This window comes from Saccopteryx bilineata, chromosome 11 (genome assembly GCF_036850765.1).
Source record: "Saccopteryx bilineata isolate mSacBil1 chromosome 11, mSacBil1_pri_phased_curated, whole genome shotgun sequence".
NCBI classification, from domain to species: domain Eukaryota; kingdom Metazoa; phylum Chordata; class Mammalia; order Chiroptera; family Emballonuridae; genus Saccopteryx; species Saccopteryx bilineata.
This window is the reverse complement of record NC_089500.1, coordinates 22,768,720-22,788,756: the sequence shown is the minus strand read 5'-3', so window position 1 is coordinate 22,788,756 and position 20,037 is coordinate 22,768,720. Positions and strand designations below refer to the sequence as shown.

General features: G+C 49.9%; 1 protein-coding gene across 3 annotated transcripts in view; it reads right to left on the bottom strand.

Annotated features, from left to right (window-relative positions):
- Nucleotides 1-1,020: 1,020 nt before the first annotated feature.
- Nucleotides 1,021-20,037, bottom strand: part of ST8SIA5 (ST8 alpha-N-acetyl-neuraminide alpha-2,8-sialyltransferase 5) — a 47,535-nt gene continuing 28,518 nt past the window's right edge. For all 3 annotated transcript variants that reach the window (XM_066246428.1, XM_066246430.1, XM_066246429.1), the window contains 5 exons: nucleotides 11,759-11,845; nucleotides 8,227-8,371; nucleotides 4,245-4,357; nucleotides 3,356-3,448; nucleotides 1,021-2,226 (listed from right to left, as the gene is read on the bottom strand). In XM_066246428.1, coding sequence (XP_066102525.1) covers nucleotides 1,758-2,226; nucleotides 3,356-3,448; nucleotides 4,245-4,357; nucleotides 8,227-8,371; nucleotides 11,759-11,845 — 907 coding nt within the window. In that variant the 3' untranslated portion in view covers nucleotides 1,021-1,757. The remainder of the gene's footprint in view (nucleotides 2,227-3,355; nucleotides 3,449-4,244; nucleotides 4,358-8,226; nucleotides 8,372-11,758; nucleotides 11,846-20,037) is intronic.

The following is a 20,037-nucleotide window of genomic DNA, read 5'->3' as shown; positions in this document are numbered from 1 at the left end:
ACGAGGACCAAGATGAAGAGAGCCTGGATCGCACTCCTGGGGGCCCAGGACAGCGCCTGCACTCTGCTCTGTCTCACGCTGGCTGGGCCTGCTGCTGGGCCTGTAAAATGGGGTGATCAGAGGAAAGGTCCTGCTCTCTGTCCACAGTTCCTCCTCCTCTCTCCCAGAGCACACAGCATGTGGGGCTGGAATGTGCTTACCGTCTGCCCTCTAGCCCTAGAAGACAGAGATACCGCCTATAAAGGCAATATTCACAGATACTGCAGGCTCAGTTCCAGACCACAGCAATAAAGTGTGTATCACAATCAAGTGAGTCATATCATTTTTGCTGGGAGAGAGTCTTGCCTTCAAGTTGTAAAAAAAATGCAACATCTGTGAAGTGCAACAAAACAAAGGGTTCCCATAGTGTCATCATGTCCAAGCCCAAATCAAAGCAGAACAGGCTATGGGAATGTTTACAGGAGGGAGGGAAGAGAGGAGGGAAGAGAGGAGGGAAGGAGGGGGTTGAAGTCCTCCCAGGACGAACATCCTATGATTCCACAAAGCTAACTTTTAAGGCAATTTACCAACAGTGTCTGTTAGGCACAGCCGCATTAGTGGTGGAAACATCACAGGGGGAGCAAGGGAGTGAACCTCTGATGTGAAATGGCACGGTAACCCCTTTCAGCCTAGACATAGCCAACGTTCCAAAGCACAGGCCTCAGGCAATGTGTGTGTGAAGGCTGACAGGCTGTGCCCTGTGGGAGGTCCGGCCTGGACAGTAGATCCCTCAGTGACGCTGGTGTCAGAGGCCAGGACACACTTTTGACCACTAAGCTCACCAGTTACTTGGTTCAACCCAGAGCCTTACAGTTCCTGCTCCGGAACGCGATGTAGCAGTATTCGGCAGTATTCAGGAACATAAAGAAGAACAAATCTTATAAATAACTCCTGGTTAAAACAGAGCTGAAAATAAGAGGCAGAATAGGAAGCAAATCACTGAGCACTTATGAGTTGGTAACATTAGCTTGAAAACCTTAATGCAAATGGCTGGTCTGGTTTATTTCCTTCTCATCAAGAGATCAAATGCAGGATTGAACCTGGAGGCACCAAGACTGTCTGTGTATGTGTGAAGATGTTTGAAACGGTGTGGCTCAGCAGGGTCTCTGAAAATCCTAACACAGGCCCTGCATTAGCTCTCACAGGGTCACTTAATGGACTCAGTCAGTGGGTGTAACCTCGGCTAATACATCTCTGGACCTCTCTGAGCCACTCTGTCTTCACAGGAAGGATGAGTGGCTAGGTTGGCCTCTAAGCTCTGAGATTCTGGACACCAAATCGGGGCTGAGGCTTCGGAACAAAACTCAGGAATCCAAGTCTGAAATAAATCTTGCCCTTGCCCACATGTCCTGTCTCCGACCTCCTTCTTTTCCTTTTTCTATAGGACCTTGTTTTAGCTGTGACAAGGCCACTATAGTTCGTGCTCTCTTTCCTGGATGCTTGATTCACCTGCAGTCCCCAGGACCCGGATCCCGAGATGTGGCCCAGCAGCATGCTACCATCAACAGGGCAGATACAGGGCCCAGACTGAGGCCCAGGAAACCCAGCACAGAGCTGCCTCTGCCTGGAACCCCACCCCTGCCTCAGGGCGCACAGGTCCTAAGCACTACCAAAGGAGTGAGAGCCTTTCAGCCCGGCCTTCGCACTGCCCTGCCCGGTGCACAAGGGAGAGAAACAAGGTTCTGGGGGCCAGGTGGAACCGGGCAGCCAGCGTGCCCTCAGCAGCAGCTGCAGGTGCCCGTGTGGACGCGGAGGATGCCACGGCTATGCAGGTGCAGGAAGTTGAAGATCTCGGAGGGCATAGCATGAAAGCCTGGACGGGGCTTGACGTTGTCATAATAGTGGTGAGTGATGTAGAGGCCCGAAGGGTTCATGGGGAAGGCCCAGAAACCGAACAGGTGCACCTCCTCGCAGAGCTCCAGCGCCGCGGTGACCAGGATGAGGCCGGTGCTGATGCGCTTGGCTCGCACGCCCAGAGTGAGCCAGTAGCGCGACACGTTGATCAGGTACTGCGGGTGGAAGTAGTAGACGGCCTGCGGAGACTGGAAGTCGTCCAGCACGTACTTGACGCGGATGGACACGTCGGTGTTGCGTGTGTTGTAGAAGGCGGGCAGCAGCACAGACGCGTTCTCGTACACCTGCAGCACGCGGTAGAAGGGCAGCCGCCACTTCTCCAGCTTGTGAAACCTGGGTGGGGGGCACAGAGGGAGAGGGTCGGCCACCCGCTCCAGCTCCCTGGAGCCCTGAGCCCCTGCTTCCCCACCCCTGCGTGCGCCCTGGGACCTTTTCAAAGGACGGAGGCGATTCACAGGCCATGCTTGCCTCCTTTCATCTCGGTCACCTCAGCAGATGAATGTCTAGCCTTTCTTGGGGACGGTTATATTTTTATAAGTTGGTTCAAGACTGGACAGTCTGGACCCAAAGGGACAATATCGAGTGTGAGACTACAGGGGACAGCAGTGCTTACCTCAGTGGATGAGGCTAGCCTGGGTGGGCTCAGCGGGATGTGGAGGGAGTGGAGGCTTCCCCTAGAGCCCTGGGGCATTCCCCGGTACTGTCTCCCCACGGTCCCCAGTGGACATCCAGTTGCTGCCTGTCCTCTGGCTTTCCTCCCCCAGCCCCACCCACCTTTCGTTATAAGAAACAGCCCTCCAGGTTGGCTCTCTCACACCTGTCCAAGGCTCCTTCACGCGGCTGCCTGCCCCTGTTCCTGGGCCTCTGACCCAGTTCAGCAATGCCCACTCCTCTTATCCTTCATCAGCCCTGGATGGTGTGGTAATGCCAGGTTGGAGTTTTAACACATTAACCCCCTCCCCTAAGTCCTCCCAAACAGAAAGATCCCAGGAGGGAGCCAGGTGGGGGACTGAGATCTTTGCATGAAGCTTCTCCACCCTGTTTCCCCGACACACCGTGTAGGGAGCTGCCCTCCCACATCACCCTGGAAGCTATCTGACCCATCGCTAGGTCAAGACAGTCTAGACCAGAGCTGTCCAAAAGAAATATAATGCAGGCTACATATACCATTTTTAAATGTTCTAGTAAGTACATTTAAATAAGTAAAAAATAAGGGCAATTAATTTTTATATTTTATTTAACCTGATATACTTAAAATGCTATCATTTCAACCTATAATCAATATAAAAATTTCATGAGCTATGGTCCATCGTCTTTTTCATATTACATCTTGGAAATCGGTGTGTGCTTTACAGACGGCACGTCTGTCTAGTCTAGCTACATTTCAGTGCCCAGTTGCTCCATGTGACTAATGGCTACCATATTGGATGGACAACACAGGTCTAGAAAGAGGGCCACTGACCTCTCTGTGATGATGCTAGGGTTCACAGTGACCACGTCTGTCTTCACCCCCACATCCACGGTGTACTTCTCTGAGATGGGGGGTAGGTTGCACCTGTAGAAGAGACAAGGCAGCCCAAGGGCATGTGGTCAGTCGTTCCAGATGGAGCTGGGGACGGGAAAGGGCAAGGGCAAGGGCAAGGGGGAGGGATGATGATCACAACATGTGAAAGGGAAGCAGAAGGAGCAGCTGGGTGGAATCTTTGTGGCCTGGGCATGGAGGGGCCAATTCAACCCCTTCTCCCAAAAACCCTGAACAGCCCAATAATTGTGAGTCTACAACCCAAGAAAGCCCACTGCAGCCTCAGCCCAAGTCTCTTTGCTTTAAGCTCCTATTTTCAAGCCATCTTCTTTATCCAGACTCTAGATATAAGTGAGGATCCCCAGAAATAAAGGGGGTTCCACATAAGGAAGAAGAAATAACATGGATCAGTCTCTAGCTTAGGAAAAGTCAGGGTGAAGTTCAGATGGGTGCCAGCCACAGGGCTCCCCTGGTTCCACGCACTGCTTCTGGAAGAGCAGAACCCAACCGGAAGGTGGCTGCCCGGGTGGGCTCCCCCACAGCTCTGCATGGGGCCCCAGTGAGTCCTCAGTGTCTTTACATCTACTCTGCCATGGGCTCCCATCCTGCAGATGTGGAGACTGAGGACCTGGGAGGTTTGATCATGTCCCCAAAGAGGCAGTGCCAAAGAGAAGGGACAACCAGAGCACGAGGGTCTGCCGGGGTGGGCACTGGGGGACTAGTCACGTAAAGAGCAGCATCGGTGGGGTAGGCACCCCAGGGGGAGGGCGTAAAGGGGGAGGACTGTGAGGGTGGAAGTGGCAGGTCCAGGCCAGGGTGAGACTTCTACCTGAAGACGAAGTCGGCGCTGTTTATCTCCCTCCCGCAGCGGCTGTTCTTCAGGATGCCTCCGTTGCCCACCACTGCGCACTTCTTAAACTGGGACCGGTAGTAGGGCATGTCCTGGGGAGACAGGGCATAGCCTTCATCGGGTGCTCTCACCTCCACACCCATGTCCGCCTCTACTCCTCATGGCCCCATGCGTCAGCCTTGTAGGGAATGTTGGGAAAAAGTGGTTATTCCACTGTGCAGATGAGAAAAGCGGTCAAAAGACTTGTTCTCACTTCCATAGGCAATTACAAATGAGCTGGGACCCGAAACCAGGTCTTCACAGCCTTTTTCAATAAGCCCTGGGATGCTCTAGGTTTTCGGAGCAAAGAGAAGACAGCTTCTGGCTAGCCCTGCTTGCCTCTGGTTTTCCCCATGTTTGGAAGCTCAGCTTCTTTATGACGGCTAGTGTACATATTTTCATGATGAATGCAGATGTTCTGGGGATGACGGCGCAAAAATGAAGGCAGGGCCTCCCTGGGACCAGAGCCCTAAACCTCACCCTTTCGGCTCAGGGAAAAGTGCAGATCCTCCCTCTGCTCTGTGAGGAGGACAGAGGCCTGGGACAGAAAGGTCATACAGATTGGGACAGATGCCAAAACTTGGCAGCAGCAGGGACAAGAACTAGGGGTATGCAAGGAAAGCCACATCAGGGGAAGAGTAAAAGCCTGGGACATCCCAGGTTTTGCAAAGAAAGAGCTCTGAGCACAGGGGCGCCTAGGATATGCCCTGAGTAATGATAACAGTCACAGGACCACTGGGAGTGAGCATCTCACAGCGCTCTGACCTTGTCACACTGCAACTGGTGAGGTTACCTTGGTCTGGGTACTGGCTACCCACAAAGGCTCCCTGGGCACACTTTCCAGGGGACCACAGGCAAATGGCAGAAAAAGGCAAATACTAGCCTGAGACTTAGATGACCTGCTTTTGTCACATCCCCACTCAAGGCCATCATTCCCTCGTGGGCCACCTGAAGCAGGTGTCACTGGGCAGACACAGGGAGGGAGCACAGACCTGGAGTCAAGGGCAGGGTGACCAAACATCCCAGCACTGGCAGACTTAGCCCAGGATGCAGGACCTACATTTTTAGTCAAACCAGGAAAGTCTATAGACAAACCAGGATTGGGCACCCTAGACATTAGCCCCAAGTGCAATCTGGATTTTGCCCTATAATGAGGTGAGGAAAACATGGACAAGTGTTTTGAGCTCTCAGCAACTCAGTTTTATAAATTTTATACAATGTATTACAAATGAAAATGTTGTAATTTGTGAAATTAGGATGATGTGTCCTTCATGCGCCTCAATGAGATGACATGAAGCATAGTTTCTCAACGTGGCACTACTGACACTCATGTTGTTGGGGATGACCCACGCACTGCGCATCCCTGGCCTCTCCCCACTAGATGCCAAGAGCATCCCAGTCATGACATTCAAAAATACCTCCAGCCATTGCCAACTGTCCCCAAACCGTCCCCCCATTGAGAATGAAAAGCCCACCCAGTGCAGGATTCAGCCCAGAGGGTTATCAACAAGGGGAACAGGCTGTTATTATTGGATGGCCCTAAAGGTCCGTTCCATCTCTGACCCCAGGAGGCCTCTGGGAAGCTGTCCTCCCAGCACAACCAGCTGGCCAGCCCTGCAGGAGAGCGGCCCCGTCAGCACAACGGGCTTCCGAGGGGATCAAGTTCCAGGCAGGCGTCATGGAAAATCCCACTACAACAGGATCACAGGGAATGGGGCTGACGCTAGAGAGATGCGGCGGTGTCCATGAGACAGACGGTCCTTCCTCGTGGCCCGTTTTCCCTAGAGGGACAGGCCCAGGGAGCCAAGATAAGGAAACAAGGGTGTCTCATCACACTGTTTGATTTTTATCAGAGAAATGGAAAAAACAAAGTCATCTTTGGAGAGACCATCAGAGGTTTTATGTCCTATCTCTGTGTTTCCCAAACTTCTGTAAATCAAAAACTAGCTGGGGGGCCTTTCTGAAAATGTGACTTCCTGGGCTGCATCCCAGAACCACACGGAGTCGGAATCATCGGGGTGGGAGGAGGAGGAGGAGGAGAAGAAGCTCAATTTTTCACAAACTCAAAGGGACATATACTTCGAGGGAAAGTTGGGAAACACTCCTGTGTTGCACAGTCTAGCTAGTTCAGGGGAGTCTCAAATAATAACCCTACAGACCACATCTGACCTATCATCTACTTCTGCCTAGCCGGCAAGCTAAGAATGGATTTTATGTTTTGTAATAGTTAGGGGGAAATCTTAAGGAAAATATTTTGTGGTATGTAAAAATTATATAAACAAATTTCAGTGTCAAAGAGGAAGTGAAGTGTTATTGGAGCACAGCCCCACGCATTTGGCCACTCATGTCTACGGCTGCCTTGTGCACAAACAATAAAGGTGAGTCGTTGTGACAGAGACCATATGGCCTGCAGAGCCTAAAATATTTACTTTCTGGCCCTTTCCAAAGAACATTTGGCAAACTCTGTCTAACTCCCTGGGCCTCAGAGGTCCATGCCCATGGCCTTCCTGGAGCCAAATGCCATAACTGAGCTGTGTGTCACCCACTGGCATTGCCTGTGTAAGAGGCAAGTTCACCTGCTGTCAACCTCATGCTCTGGGCCTTGCAGACCCAGCTCGTCGGGATGACTCACACCCCATCGTCCTCCAGCACTGTGATGTGGGGGAGTACGTCTGACACTGTTAGTGCCCCCCGGTGCCCCCACAATGCCCACTCTTACCAGGACACTGCTGCGAGTGACAGAATGCAAAGAAGCTCTGGGCTTTGTTTCATTAACACTCCCCTGAGAACAGGCAGCCTGGGCCCTCAGATCTCATCCAGGACAACCTGAACATACCCCTTTCTACAAACTGGACTCATGAAGTCTGGCCCTGAGCCCAGGGCTCTCCAGCAGGTGGAGATGCACATATCCCATGGGAAGCTTCTTCCTCTTTTGATGGTAACCACCAGAATCAGCTGAAAATGCCAGCTTGGGCCCCTTCTCTGACAGTCGGATGCAGAAATCAGGCCAGAAGTGAGGGCAGGTTCCTAAGCAGCAGTGATCTGAGCAGTTTGCTCGCATGGGTCACTTATTCTGTGGTCCCCGTGACCAGGGAGCCACGGTGCCGGCCCTGGACAAACAGCCACATCCAGATTTCTTGAATGCGAAATGAAAACATAAATTCCTATCTTCTTTAAGTCTTTGATGTCTTAAATTGTCTGTTATAAGCAGCTATACCTATTCCTAGTCCAAAATCCAGTGTTACAGATGGGAAGACTGAAGCTTTGAAAAACAACATGGCCCTGGCTGGGTAGCTCAGTTGGTTAGAGTGTCATCCCAATAAGCCACAGTTGTGGGTTCAATCCCTGGTCAAGGCACATACAAAAATCAGCCAATGAATGCATAAATAAGTGGAACAACAAATTGATGTTTCTTTCTCTCTGTATGTGTTTCTCTCCCTTTTTTGCTATCTAAAAAACAAACAAATAATAAGTAAGTAAAAATTAAAAAACAAACAAACACCTGAGCTCATCCAATACTGGGCCAATCTTTCAGTGCTTTGCTTTGCATTCATTGGTGATTTCTGTGTACACACAACTTTTACATGGTGTTTTGCTCCCGTGCCTCCCCTTGGTGGGGGACAAATGCTTTTCATTCTCCCAGGTATCTTCAGAGTGTCCTCTACAAGCAATGCAGCAGCCAGAATTTCACAACCATGTTCTTGCCAAAAGTTACCCAGATAAGCCAGTTGGCATCCATTGTGCCAGATGGAACCCCCAGGAACCTAGAAGACATTCTACTGAGCCTCAGAGAATGGCCAGCCAGGGCCAGGACACCTGGGAGCAGAGGGTCGGCAGAGCAGTGCCAGACCCACAGACCAGCCACAGAGGGCCAGGCTGGCGGCTCCCCTGCCCCACCCAGGTCGCCCCGCCCAGCCAGCACCTTGGGAAACATGCGGAAGATCTCCTGGTTGATGTGGTAGATGCCGCTGGTGTCCACCTCGTACTTGAGCTTTGTCCCCAGGGGAGTGTTCTTCTGCGTGGTGAAGAGGAAGGAGGGGGCGTTGCAGCACCTGGACAGAGTAGACCTGCCGGGCAGCAGACAGACAGGACAGACTGATGACACTGGACAAGGCAGAGCCTCTCGAAGAACAGAGGGGTCATGAAATGGAGGCCCCTCGGGGAGAGCAGCGAGCACTCTTTTCTCCTACTTACCCCTTTCTACCCAACACCTCTGTTCATGCTGTCCCCTCCCCTTCCGACACTCGTCCCAATGCCTGGGCCTGTCAGGTCTCTCTCTGTTGTCCTGACCACACTGACCTCCAAAGGGTCCCACCCGCTTCATCACCTGCCAACTCCCTCCCCGCGTGCATGAGAGCCCCTTGATGGCAGGGACTCTGTCTCTCCAGATTCTGCGTCATATCAGTCACACAGGTCTCTGACAACCAGGTGCTTGCCACCTGCGGGACAAATCCCTCCCCGTCTGAGCTTTATCAAAATCCGCTAAGCATTCTGCTACTTCCCGGACTCATGCCAACGGAAGAGGGTGATGCACCCTAACGGAGACCCTGGGATGCAGAGCTCTTCCTTGGGTTCTTGGCCCCCATGTCAGACTCTAGACAAGGCACATATTCTGTAAGATGGAGTCAGAAAGCCAAGACACACACGGTCAACAGAAATGTGCTGTTTCAATCATTTAGAAGTTGTTTTGGGAATCGGGGAGGGTCAGAAATGTGGGATGGTGGGTTCATACTGGATGACTTCCTGCAGAAAATGGAACCTGGCTGCCAAAAGATGTTCTCAGGAGTTCATTATAAATTAATTTAAAAAATAATAATTTGAAAAAGAACCCTGTGGTTTCACTCACAAACACACTCAAATGTGAGCTCCCAGAAGGGTTAAAGCTGAGATGGTCTAACGCAGGCTTAAAACAAGCCCTCCCAGGGAGACTGCGGCCGCGAGGCCAGCACGGGAGTCGGCCAGCCAGGGAACCTGGTTTTTCTCTTCTGTGTGGCTGACATTCCACCCGCAGTGTGTTCTCCCAGGCTGGCTGGTGAGGCATGGTGAGGGGTCGGATCCTGGGCACATCATGCTCCCCCTACCCCCAGCTGCAGAGGGGCTGGGCTTGACAAAGGGTGCAAACTGCGGGCCACTCACACTGGGGACTCTGGGCCAACGAGGACACACCTTCTCCTAAAACAGCAGCAGCGGGCTGAGTACTCCCGGACACTGGCTCCGGGCACTGTCACATCCAGGGTCCGGGCGGCCATAGGAAGAATGGAACACTTTCTCACGGAGCCTGGATGATGACCGTTAACTAAAACTAGGGAGGAGCTTTCTGGAAAGTTCACACCCAAGGTCCTGGACGGAAACTTGGCTTGTGAACCTGGTGTCAAGAAACCTGGGTTCTAGTTTCTGCTCTGCCCCCAGCAGCTGCGGGGCCTTGGCGGGTCTCTTCCCTTGCCGGGTCTCTTTCCTCGTCTGTAGAATGCAGGGCTGGCTCTTCTGATCCTCTGTAATTCTGTGACTCCAAGTTGTCAATGCCAGGAGAGTTATACAATACTTTTTTATGACTTTATCTCGTGCGCGGACTTCACTGGGGAGCTCACCTGCCTACTGGTTTGGCGAGCATTCTCTCCTATGGAGGGTTGGGTTTCAGAATGTGATGGAGGCTTCCCCAAGAGAAGGCCAGGGGCCTGGCCAGGCAGGAGCCACAGGTCAGCAGGACAAACCAGCATCCAGCCTGTTTATCTTTGCTGGTCCAGAAACTCAATCTTGTTGGCCCACTGGAGTGCACACCACTGCAGGAGGCTGACTCCTACTAACCAAACTCCCAGTGACTGACGTGTAACCCACAGGCTGGTGTCTCTGCTTCGGCAGGATTCGTTTCCTGCCACGGCACTGCTTACGCCCGTCTTCTGGCACACCCTCCTCGCCCGCCCGACCTCACTGCACCAGGTGCCTGCCAGCCTGCGCTAAGAACCTCATTATTGTTCCATGAGCTTGTAATAAGAGCAAAGGAAAATGATGACTGGCCTGGAAGGTTTTTCCTTTTAGAGCGTGGCCAGACGTAAGGTCACCTGCTTTTCCCACACCCAGAAGACTCTCCGCTCCCCAGCCCCACCCCTGGAGACTCCTGGCTGATCCCTGCCAAAGGGCCCCATGCTTGTCCGTTTTCCTGCTGCCACGTCATCTTGGTGCTGCTTATTAGTATTTCCTTAGGTTTGTGAATCCCACCAATGAGGCTCTGTCCACTCTTGGCCTGGACAACGCCCTTTTGCATCTCACTGACCATGGCCTGCCACGTGCTCTCGGGCCTCACCCACCCCGAGGGAGTGCCATCTGCCTGCACAGCCCCCACAGTGACACTGCTTTCTAAGGGGTGGATTTGGGACAGCACTTGCAGCCCGGACCTTGGGCCTGCTCTCCCCTCATCCTGTACGTGGCTCAAGTTCACGTTCTACTCCTCCGACAGGCGGGTCTCTGTAAACGGCTGTCAGGCCCTGGCTGGGCTCCAGTCTCACAGGCGCCTCCGGTTCAGGGCTGCAGGCACCTGCTCTTCCAGGGTGATCGCTTTAAACATCCACATTCAAAAAGCGTGCCACCTAAAATGACTACGTGGTCTCTAGATGGCCTGGAATTGCAGCAAACAGGAGCAAATGTCTTATAAAGAAAATCTACAAAATATTTAGTGTTACTGGGTTTTCCCAGCCTCCCGTGTAGGGTTTCTCCATGCTACTGGCTCCTCAGGACATTTAAAGTACAGTTGCCAAAATCCAGCCTGTACACACATCTCCACGATCCTATCAATTCTATGTAGTAAGTTCTACCCGCGCTAATAATACCGTTAACTGACAGATTTTAGAGGTGGAAAGGATCCCTATAATTAACTATTAATCAAAGAGTGTTTGGATTTTGCTAGGTGCTTAGCTCTCAAAGACAGGAGAACTTTAAGACACCGCCCTGTGCCTCTCTGGGAGCTTAGGATCTGTTGATCTTAGTTAGAGAGCAATGGGAAACTAATCTACAGCCGCACTCAAATGTCCAGCACAGGCTGTCAGGACCCACGAGCTCGGAGAAGGAGAGGCTGCTAAGTTGGAGCAGGTGCCCCCGGATGAAGAGGAAAACGGGGCGAGGTCATGGAAGGTGCTTACTGAGCCTTAATGCATAGGCCGGCCGGAGCGCTCTGGCCAATCGCGTCACCTTTGTGAGTGTCAGCTAACCTCAGCTTCACTGGAGACGACACCACTGACCTTGCAGGGATGCTGCAGGGGCCAGAGAGTGGAGGATGGCAGCCCGCAGGTGCCTGCCTCGGCCCACTGCTGAGTCAGCACCTCCCCACGACCCAGACTCCAAAGCCCAGTCAGGGCCAGCCCTGGGGACATGTCCCCGGGGCTGGGCCCTGCAGCACAAAGAGGATCTGAAGAGATGTCAGGCAGAAAACCCCTGGGGCAGGACAGACGAGTCATAGGTACTTGAACTGGTTGGCTTCGGAGATGTTCATCGCCCATTTGCACATCTGCAGGCTCCTCCACCTGTCGAACAGCTCCGACTGCTTCACCCTGAGGGAGTGGGGGACAGAGGTCTGTCAGAGGGCCCTGGACAAAGCCTCGTCGTTCCCAAACATGCTCCCTTCCTGCTCCCCCAGCTGGTCCTTTGTATTAACTGTATTTTCTTATTTTCAATATTCTTGATGCTCTGACACTCGGGGCCTTGCTAATCCTAGAGATGGCAAACAGCTTTCCTGCAAGCACACCTTTCCTATGCACACCAACCAATCCAGAGCCCATACCCGCAACCACGTCCTTTATCAGCCCACCCACCAGCTCTCCGCTCCACCATCCAGGACCAGGTGTCAGACCACTAGGGGACGTCCCTATGATGCAGAGCGCACTGAAATTATTCAGACCAGCCAATCCTACACCTGTCTAAACCAGCTTGCCCATTTCTCCCCCTGAGAACCACAGTGAAGGCTCTAACCAGGTTTCCCCTCAGCTGTTCTGCTTCCTACCAACCCCAGCGCTTCCCCACGTGGCCCTGCATGGCCTGCTATGCCTCCTGTCTCTAGAGCAGTGGTTCTCAAAGTGTGCGCCAGGACGCACTGGTGCACCCTAGAAGATTTCCAGGTGCATCCTATGGTATTCCAGAGAAATATGTGCCTGTTAGGGACCAAAAAACCAATAGGGTTTATGGAGTTTAGATTTTTGGGAGACAGAGGTATGTGGAATTGGCTGTAGCTGACAGTCTGCCCAACCCCCCACCTCACTTGCCTGATTAGGTTGCAAAAGGCTGTTAAGCTGTGGTGCTGGATTGCTTACATTAACCCCCATGATCCCCGGAAAGACTGGAGGCAAGTTTCTTCTATCCTTTGTTTGATGTAAAGTTAAGATGATATGTATGGTGGGAGTTTACTGCACTCAACACAAGAATAAAAAGAGAAGAATTCTTTGATGTATTGATAAGGAAATGAGAGTTTGCCTTTCAAATATATGCCCAAACATTGAAGAAATCGCTAGGATACATCAGGCTCATGTTTCTCATAAACATAAGAATGAAAAAACTTAACACATTCGTGCCAGGACCTGCCTAATTTACTAAATCTTACTAAGAATGTATCTATATATATAAAAAGATAACTTTTTTGTTGTTTTTTAATTATTTTTAATTTTTTTTATTTTTTCCGAAGTTGGAAATGGGGAGGCAGTCAGACGGATCCGCCCAGCACGCCCACCAGGGGGCGATGCTCTGCCCATCTTGGGGCGTCGCTCTGTGGCAATCAGAGCCATTCTAGTGCCTAAGGCAGAGGCCACAGAGCCATCCTCAGCGCCCAGGCAAACTTTGCTCCAATGGAGCCTTGGCTGCGGGAGGGGAAGAGAGAGACAGAGAGGAAGGAGAGGGGGAGGGGTAGAGAAGCAGATGGGCGCTTCTTCTGTGTGCCCTGGCTGGGAATCGAACCTGGGACTCCTGCACGCCAGGCCGACGCTCTACCACTGAGCCAACTGGCCAGGGCCGTTTTTTAATTTTTTAACCCCTCCTTTTTATGAATTCTACAAAGCATAACTCAAAAAATATAACATAAAAATGTTTTTTAATGTCAGAATAAATTTAATTTTGTCATATTTATTTCATTGAATTACCATAAAAGCACGCTTGGACTTTATATTTTTTTCTTTAATGTTTGACTTAATTATTATAACATATTTTTCTGAAATTTGTATATAGTGCACCTACAATTATTTGTAGGATTTTAAGTGCGCCCCGACTTCAAAAAGTTTGAGAACTACTGCTCTAGGGACATGGGAGTATAAAACTTCTTCCTTCACGATTTCATTTCCATGTCTGTGTGACTCCCCATATCTGACTAAAACAAATCCAGGGAGCATTTTAAAACATTATTCCTCACAGGCCCACCCCCAAGCACATGCTCAGAAGTCCCAGGAACATCTGTCCATAAAGGGCAAGAGACTGCATCCCTAAGAGAATGTTTGTACTGCACTCACACTGTGCTTAGCACACAGTAGGGCTCATAACAGGTATGTCATTCTCCTTCTCCTTCCCAAAGGCAGATCACAATTTCCAGATGACACAAAAGAGGAGATGAGTAACCCGAGATGTGTTTCTTTTTGTCTGAACAACCACCTGCAAGGCTTTGCGCTCATCGGCTCTTAAATATCTCAGCTTGTGATATCCTAAGGCGCGCTCTGGAAAGGCAATGTCTGAACCACGTGGGGTTCTCTCCCTTTGACCGAATCCAGCAGAAAGCATTAGATGATAGCACCCTTTCTCCACTGAGCAGTGCACCAGCCTACCTCAGAAACACTGAGGAATGCTGCATGGATCGGAAGTTCTTTAAAGCAGAGCCATGACTTCTCTGTCCTGACCACAGTCCCCACCCCTGGTCCTGTGTCCTGTAGCTGTTCAGGGTCACTTGGCAAGTAGAGGATGACCTGGGCCTCAGACCCAGTTCAGACACCTCCTAACTATGGGACATCCTTGGTGTCCATAAGCAAATTTTAAGGATAGTAATAAAGAGCTGTGAGGAGGTCTTCCTCTCAGCCTGGCCCTTCCTCTGGCCTTCCCACACTGCTCTCGGTTCTCAAGCTCACGTGACATCAGAGGAGAGGTGCCTTTACACAGTGGCACCCTGGCTCAAGCGCTGCTTCCCTCCCGCACTTCCTGCACCCCGCCGGCCCCAGAGCAGTGCCCTGTGCGGCCAACGCCTCAGACCCCTCCCAGAAACACAGCGTGGCAACACCGCAGGACAAGGTCCCCAGTTTGACTGTTACCAGTGTCTAAGTGCCATTCTCTCTGCCTCCAATGCCCTTGTCACACACGGGACCAAGACTGGGGCCTGAGCACCCAGCTCTGAATCCTGGCTTCATCTCCAACTTGCAATGAGACCTCGGATAAGTCATTTAATCCCTCCGGGACTCAGCTGCATTATCTGTAAGAGGGATACATGACTCCCCACCCCACCCTCGCCCATCTCACAGATTGTCAGAAAGATCCAATGAGATAATAGTTGTAAAAATATTTTATAAACTGCTTTTGAGATGCACAGATCATCTTTCAAGATGAAGGGCTGGTCCCAGGCACTTCTCTCCTTTCTCCCAAGATACCACTAACCTTCCAGAATAAAAAAGGGATAAACCCACCAGATGAATAGAATAAGAGGAGTGGGGGGTCACAGAGGAAGAGAGGTTTCAGCAAGTGTGTGGAAGGAGAAGGGGTGATATAAGGAGAACAGCACAGCCCAAAGACAAAGCTGATTTGCACAGGAAATGTTAAAAGGGGGTAGAGGTTGGGGAAGGGACATGCTGTTGACCTGGGGACCAGCTGTGAGTCTACAGTGTGTCCGTAAAGTCATGGTGCACTTTGATCAGTCACAGGAAAGCAACAAAAGACAATAGAAATGTGAAATCTGCACCAAATAAAAGGAAAACCCTCCTAGTTTCTGTAGGATGATGTGGCAGCATGTGCACATGTGCAGATGATGATGTAACACCGTGTATACAGCGGAGCAGCCCACGGCCATGCCAGTCGAGATGTGGATGGTAAAGAGGAAAGTTCAGTGTGTTCTATGGCTTGCTAAATTAAAATCCATGACCAAAGTGCAACATGAATATTGGCACGTTTTTTTTGTTTGTTTGTTTGTTTTTTCATTTTTCTGAAGCTGGAAACAGGGAGAGACAGTCAGACAGACTCCCGCATGCGCCCGACCGGGATCCACCCGGCACGCCCACCAGGGGCAACGCTCTGCCCACCAGGGGGCGATGCTCTGCCCATCCTGGGCGTCGCCATGTTGCGACCAGAGCCACTCTAGCGCCTGGGGCAGAGGCCACAGAGCCATCCCCAGCGCCCGGGCCATCTTTGCTCCAATGGAGCCTTGGCTGCGGGAGGGGAAGAGAGAGACAGAGAGGAAAGCGCGGCGGAGGGGTGGAGAAGCAAATGGGCGCTTCTCCTGTGTGCCCTGGCCGGGAATCGAACCCGGGTCCTCCGCACGCTAGGCCGACGCTCTACCGCTGAGCCAACCGGCCAGGGCTTATTGGCACGTTTTTAATGAAGCACCACCACATAGGAATAACATTACTCGGTGGGATAAGCAGTTGAAGGAAACCGGCAGTTTGGTGGAGAAACCCCATTCTGGTAGGCCATCAGTCAGTGACGAGTCTGTAGAGGCTATATGGGACAGCTACCTAAGGAGCCCTAAAAAATCTGTGCGTGAGCCCACATCAAACTGCACTGAATAGGTATGAAACTGGGAGAGTTTTCCTTTTATTTGGTGCAGATTTCATATTTCTATCATCTTTTGTTGCTTTCCTGTGACCGGTCAAAAGTGCACCATGACTTTACAGACACACTGTATATCCAGAACTATCAAGCTCACCCCAACAGCAGACAAATATATAACGTCCAGCAGAGGGAGGAAAAGGGATTGAATCAGACTGTCAGTTCTTGCTTTAAAAAAGTTTTTTTTTCATTCTCAGTGAAAAGATCTGGATGTTCTAACAGCAAAAGGGCCAGCCGCAATCTTGAACACCTACCCTCAATGCAAGCCTGTTCGCAGACTCAGAGGTCCTGTCAGCTTTGTAATATTTAAATATAAATAGATAACAAAGGGTCACCTGGTCAACCTGAAGCAGACAGACCATCAGATAAAATGACCACAGAGAATTTATTTTGAAGAAATCCAAAACTAACATGAAAAGACATACACAGCCCTATGTTCACTGCAGCATTATTTATAATAGCCGAGATACAGAAGCAACCTAAGTGTCTACCCATAAACAGATGCATAAGCAGACGTGATGCATGTATACAATGGGATCTTACTCAGACATAAAAAAACAATGAAATCTTTGTGACAACATGGATGGACCTAGAGGGTATTATGCTCAGTGAAATAAGTCAGACAGAGAAAGACAAATACCATATGATTCCACTTATATGTGGACTCTAAAAAAACTGAAATAAATGAACAAACAATACAGAAACAACCTCATAGATACAGAGAACAAATTGGCGGTCCACAGATGGGAGGGGGTTGGGAGAAGGGGTGAAAAGGTGAAAGGGATTAAGAAGTACAAATTGATAGTTATTAAAATAGTCATGGGGATGTAAAGTACAGTTTAGGGAACATCATCAGTAACACTGAAATAACTATGGAAGGTGTCATAATTATGCCAGATGAATACTAGACTGATTGGGGTGATCGCTTCATAAGGTGTGTAAATGTGTAATCACTATGTTGTACACCTGAAACTATATGTCAACTGTAATTGAAAAACAAATTTTAAAAAAGAAAATATTTTACTTTTTTGGTATGTTATAATTATGGATATTATTATTTCTACTTTTTGCCATTATTTTTCTTATACTGCTTTTTGCCATAAATTTCTTCAAAATATAAGCCTGTATATCTAATTAAACCATTTCATATTAATCACTATTTGTGCCCAAACAAAAAAATAAAATAAAAATACTAGTAAAAAAAAATGACCACAGAACTACCAGAGGAATAAATGAACTTAAAAATATTCTACTTAGTGTCCCCAGAGATACTCAAGAAGTATGACGTCCTTGAAATAAGAACAGACTGCTCTGAGAACAAAGAAAGAGCTCTTGGGAAACAAGTTTATTAGATGAGCTAGAAGATAAAGTCAAGAAATTTTCTCAGAAAGTAGAAGCAAAGGGCAAAGAGACAGCTAAGCTGAGGTGAAAACATACGGCACTAGAGGAGCTACCGAGAAAGGCAGTAGACAACTCTGAGATGTACTAAACATAGGAAACAGAGAGAAATAAAGAGGAGGAAACATAAAGAAATCTAAGAGAAAGTTCAAGAGTTCAGACTCGAGCTCCAGCTTAAGAGGGTCTAATGGGCGTGCAACCAGAGCACACCATCGGGACACTTCAGAACTGGCATGATCTGAAAAGACAGGTCACCTTCACAACAACAACTAGTATCGTGCTCATATGACCCTGGATGATGGATGACAACACAGAAGGTGTTCAGTCTGATGGATGACGACACAGAAGGTGTTCAGTGTTCTGGGGGGAAATGGCTTTCACCTAAAATACCAACCCCACCAAACTATCAAGTATAAGGGAGGAATCAAGTCATCTACACACAGAAGGACTGAAAGGTTTACCACCCACCCATCATTTGAGGGACTTTGCTTGAAAAGGAGTGAAACAAAATGAAGGAGTAAACAAGAAAGAAGCAGCTGTTGGTTCTAAGCCAACGTGAATCCGACCTAGGGAGGCAGAGATGCAAGTCTTGGGAAAATGATGCATGACCTATCAGGAGGGCCGCCCCTGCAGGTTGGAGCAAGAGGCTGACAGGATCCCCTGGGGGAATGCCTGGCTGATGGAGAGGCAGGGTGGGGTGCCCGGCACAGGGCATAGTAGAGACAAGAGTTCAAGGGGAAACGATGACTAGAAGCATCAGAAAAAAACGGGAGCAAATGTACAAGAAAAGAGATGGAATCACAATTGTCTGATCTTCAAATTTTAGAATCAAACTACAGAGAAAACCCCCCAAAACGACTTGCTACAGTTACAAATGGAATGTCCATGTTAAAAGCGTTGACATTTTAAAGGTAAGCTCATGGATGACTAGAGCCAGAGACTGGAACTAAAAAGTAGGGGTAATGTTAACAGCCTCGTCTCACCGGGGTTAATGTTAGCCTCATATCACCGAGTACAAGATCAAGAGAGAACTGCCAATATTTAGTAGAATAAGAAATAGGTTACTTAGGCAATCTATAGATAGAAGAACTAAAAATAGCAATAGTCCTCAACCCAGAAAAGTGGGGAGGGGGCTGGGTGTGAGGTAAGGGAGCTGACTCCTCACCTGCTGAAGCAGGACGTCAGTGAATACTGTGCAAACGGCAGCATGCACTGAGAAGCATGGAGGTACTCACCAGCAGAAACAGCTAAGACATGGAAGGAGCAGGGCTGGGGGAGAGGGTGTGGAGTAGGGGGCTGTGGGGTTTTATTATAGGTGTTCATGCCTGACCTGCGGTGGCGCAGTGGGTAAAGCATCGCCCTGGAATGCTGAGGTTGCCGGTTTGAAACTCCGGGCTTCCCTGGTCAAGGCACATATGGTAGTTGATGCTTTCTGCCCTCCCCCCTCTCTCTGTCTCTCTCTGTCTCTCTCTGTCTCTCTCTCTCTCTCTCTCCCTGACCCCTCTCTCTAAAATGAATAAATAAAATCTAAAATAAATAAATTAAATTTAAAAAATAAGTATTCGTGTTCTACATAATTTTTCTAGCTATGTGCTAGAAATGGTAATAATAATAAGATGATAATGGTCATCTTGTTATCCTTCTTTTTTCTCCCCTTCCTCCATGGCCTCCTCGTTTCTACCTGGGCTCATCCACTTTCCCATTCATTCGTTCACTGAACAAACGCGTCCTGAGCCCATGCAGGGTCGGACCCCTGGACTCAGAGACTTCTGGAGAACCCTGCCCAGCCCTGGCTCCCAGTCTCTCTCCCATCTCAGTGACCTCTCCACACCTGGAAAGATAGGGAAGAGGAGGCAGGAAAAGCCAGCAGGTGAGGTTGGACCACCTAGGTGTGAGTACAGGCAGCAGCTGATTTAAAAATAGAGAGGATCTAGAATGACTAAATTCAAATGTCAGTAAATTTTACAAGTATAGGGACAATGTATTTTCATAACGAGTCATCATAGCGTAATTCCTCATGGATCTTACATGGTCAGGGAACAAGGCCTTGTCCATGTGGGAATTTTCTGGCTGACTGACTCTTACCATCGATAGGAGTAATGTCAGATGAGAATCATTTCCAGATGAATCACACATGTCCCTGTCTCCTCCGACAGAACTCCAGCTGACATCTGTGTGCCCAAAGGGCCTCAGAGAGCATCTGTCCAAACCCCTCTATTCATAGATGAGGATTTGACCTTTTCCCGATGACTCACCGTCCCCAGCATAAGCAAGGCTCCTGGTTCTGGGCTGGAGCACAGCGAAGCTCACAGGTGCCCAGGTGGTGCCAGGTCTGAGGCTGGGCTCTGGGCTGTCCGACCTCTGCCCTGGAGTGCCCAGTCCTCAGCTTGAGGACTCAGGAAAGGAGGCAGTGGGCTGACTGCTCCCCGATGTCCTGTAGGCTCCCGTGGTGGTGCCCCATGAACGGCCCCAGCCCCTCCTCTCCTCTCAGATCCCTAGTACCTCCAGTGCCCACACTCCCAGGGTCTGGGACCACAAAGAGGGCAACTTCCACGGAGACACAGGT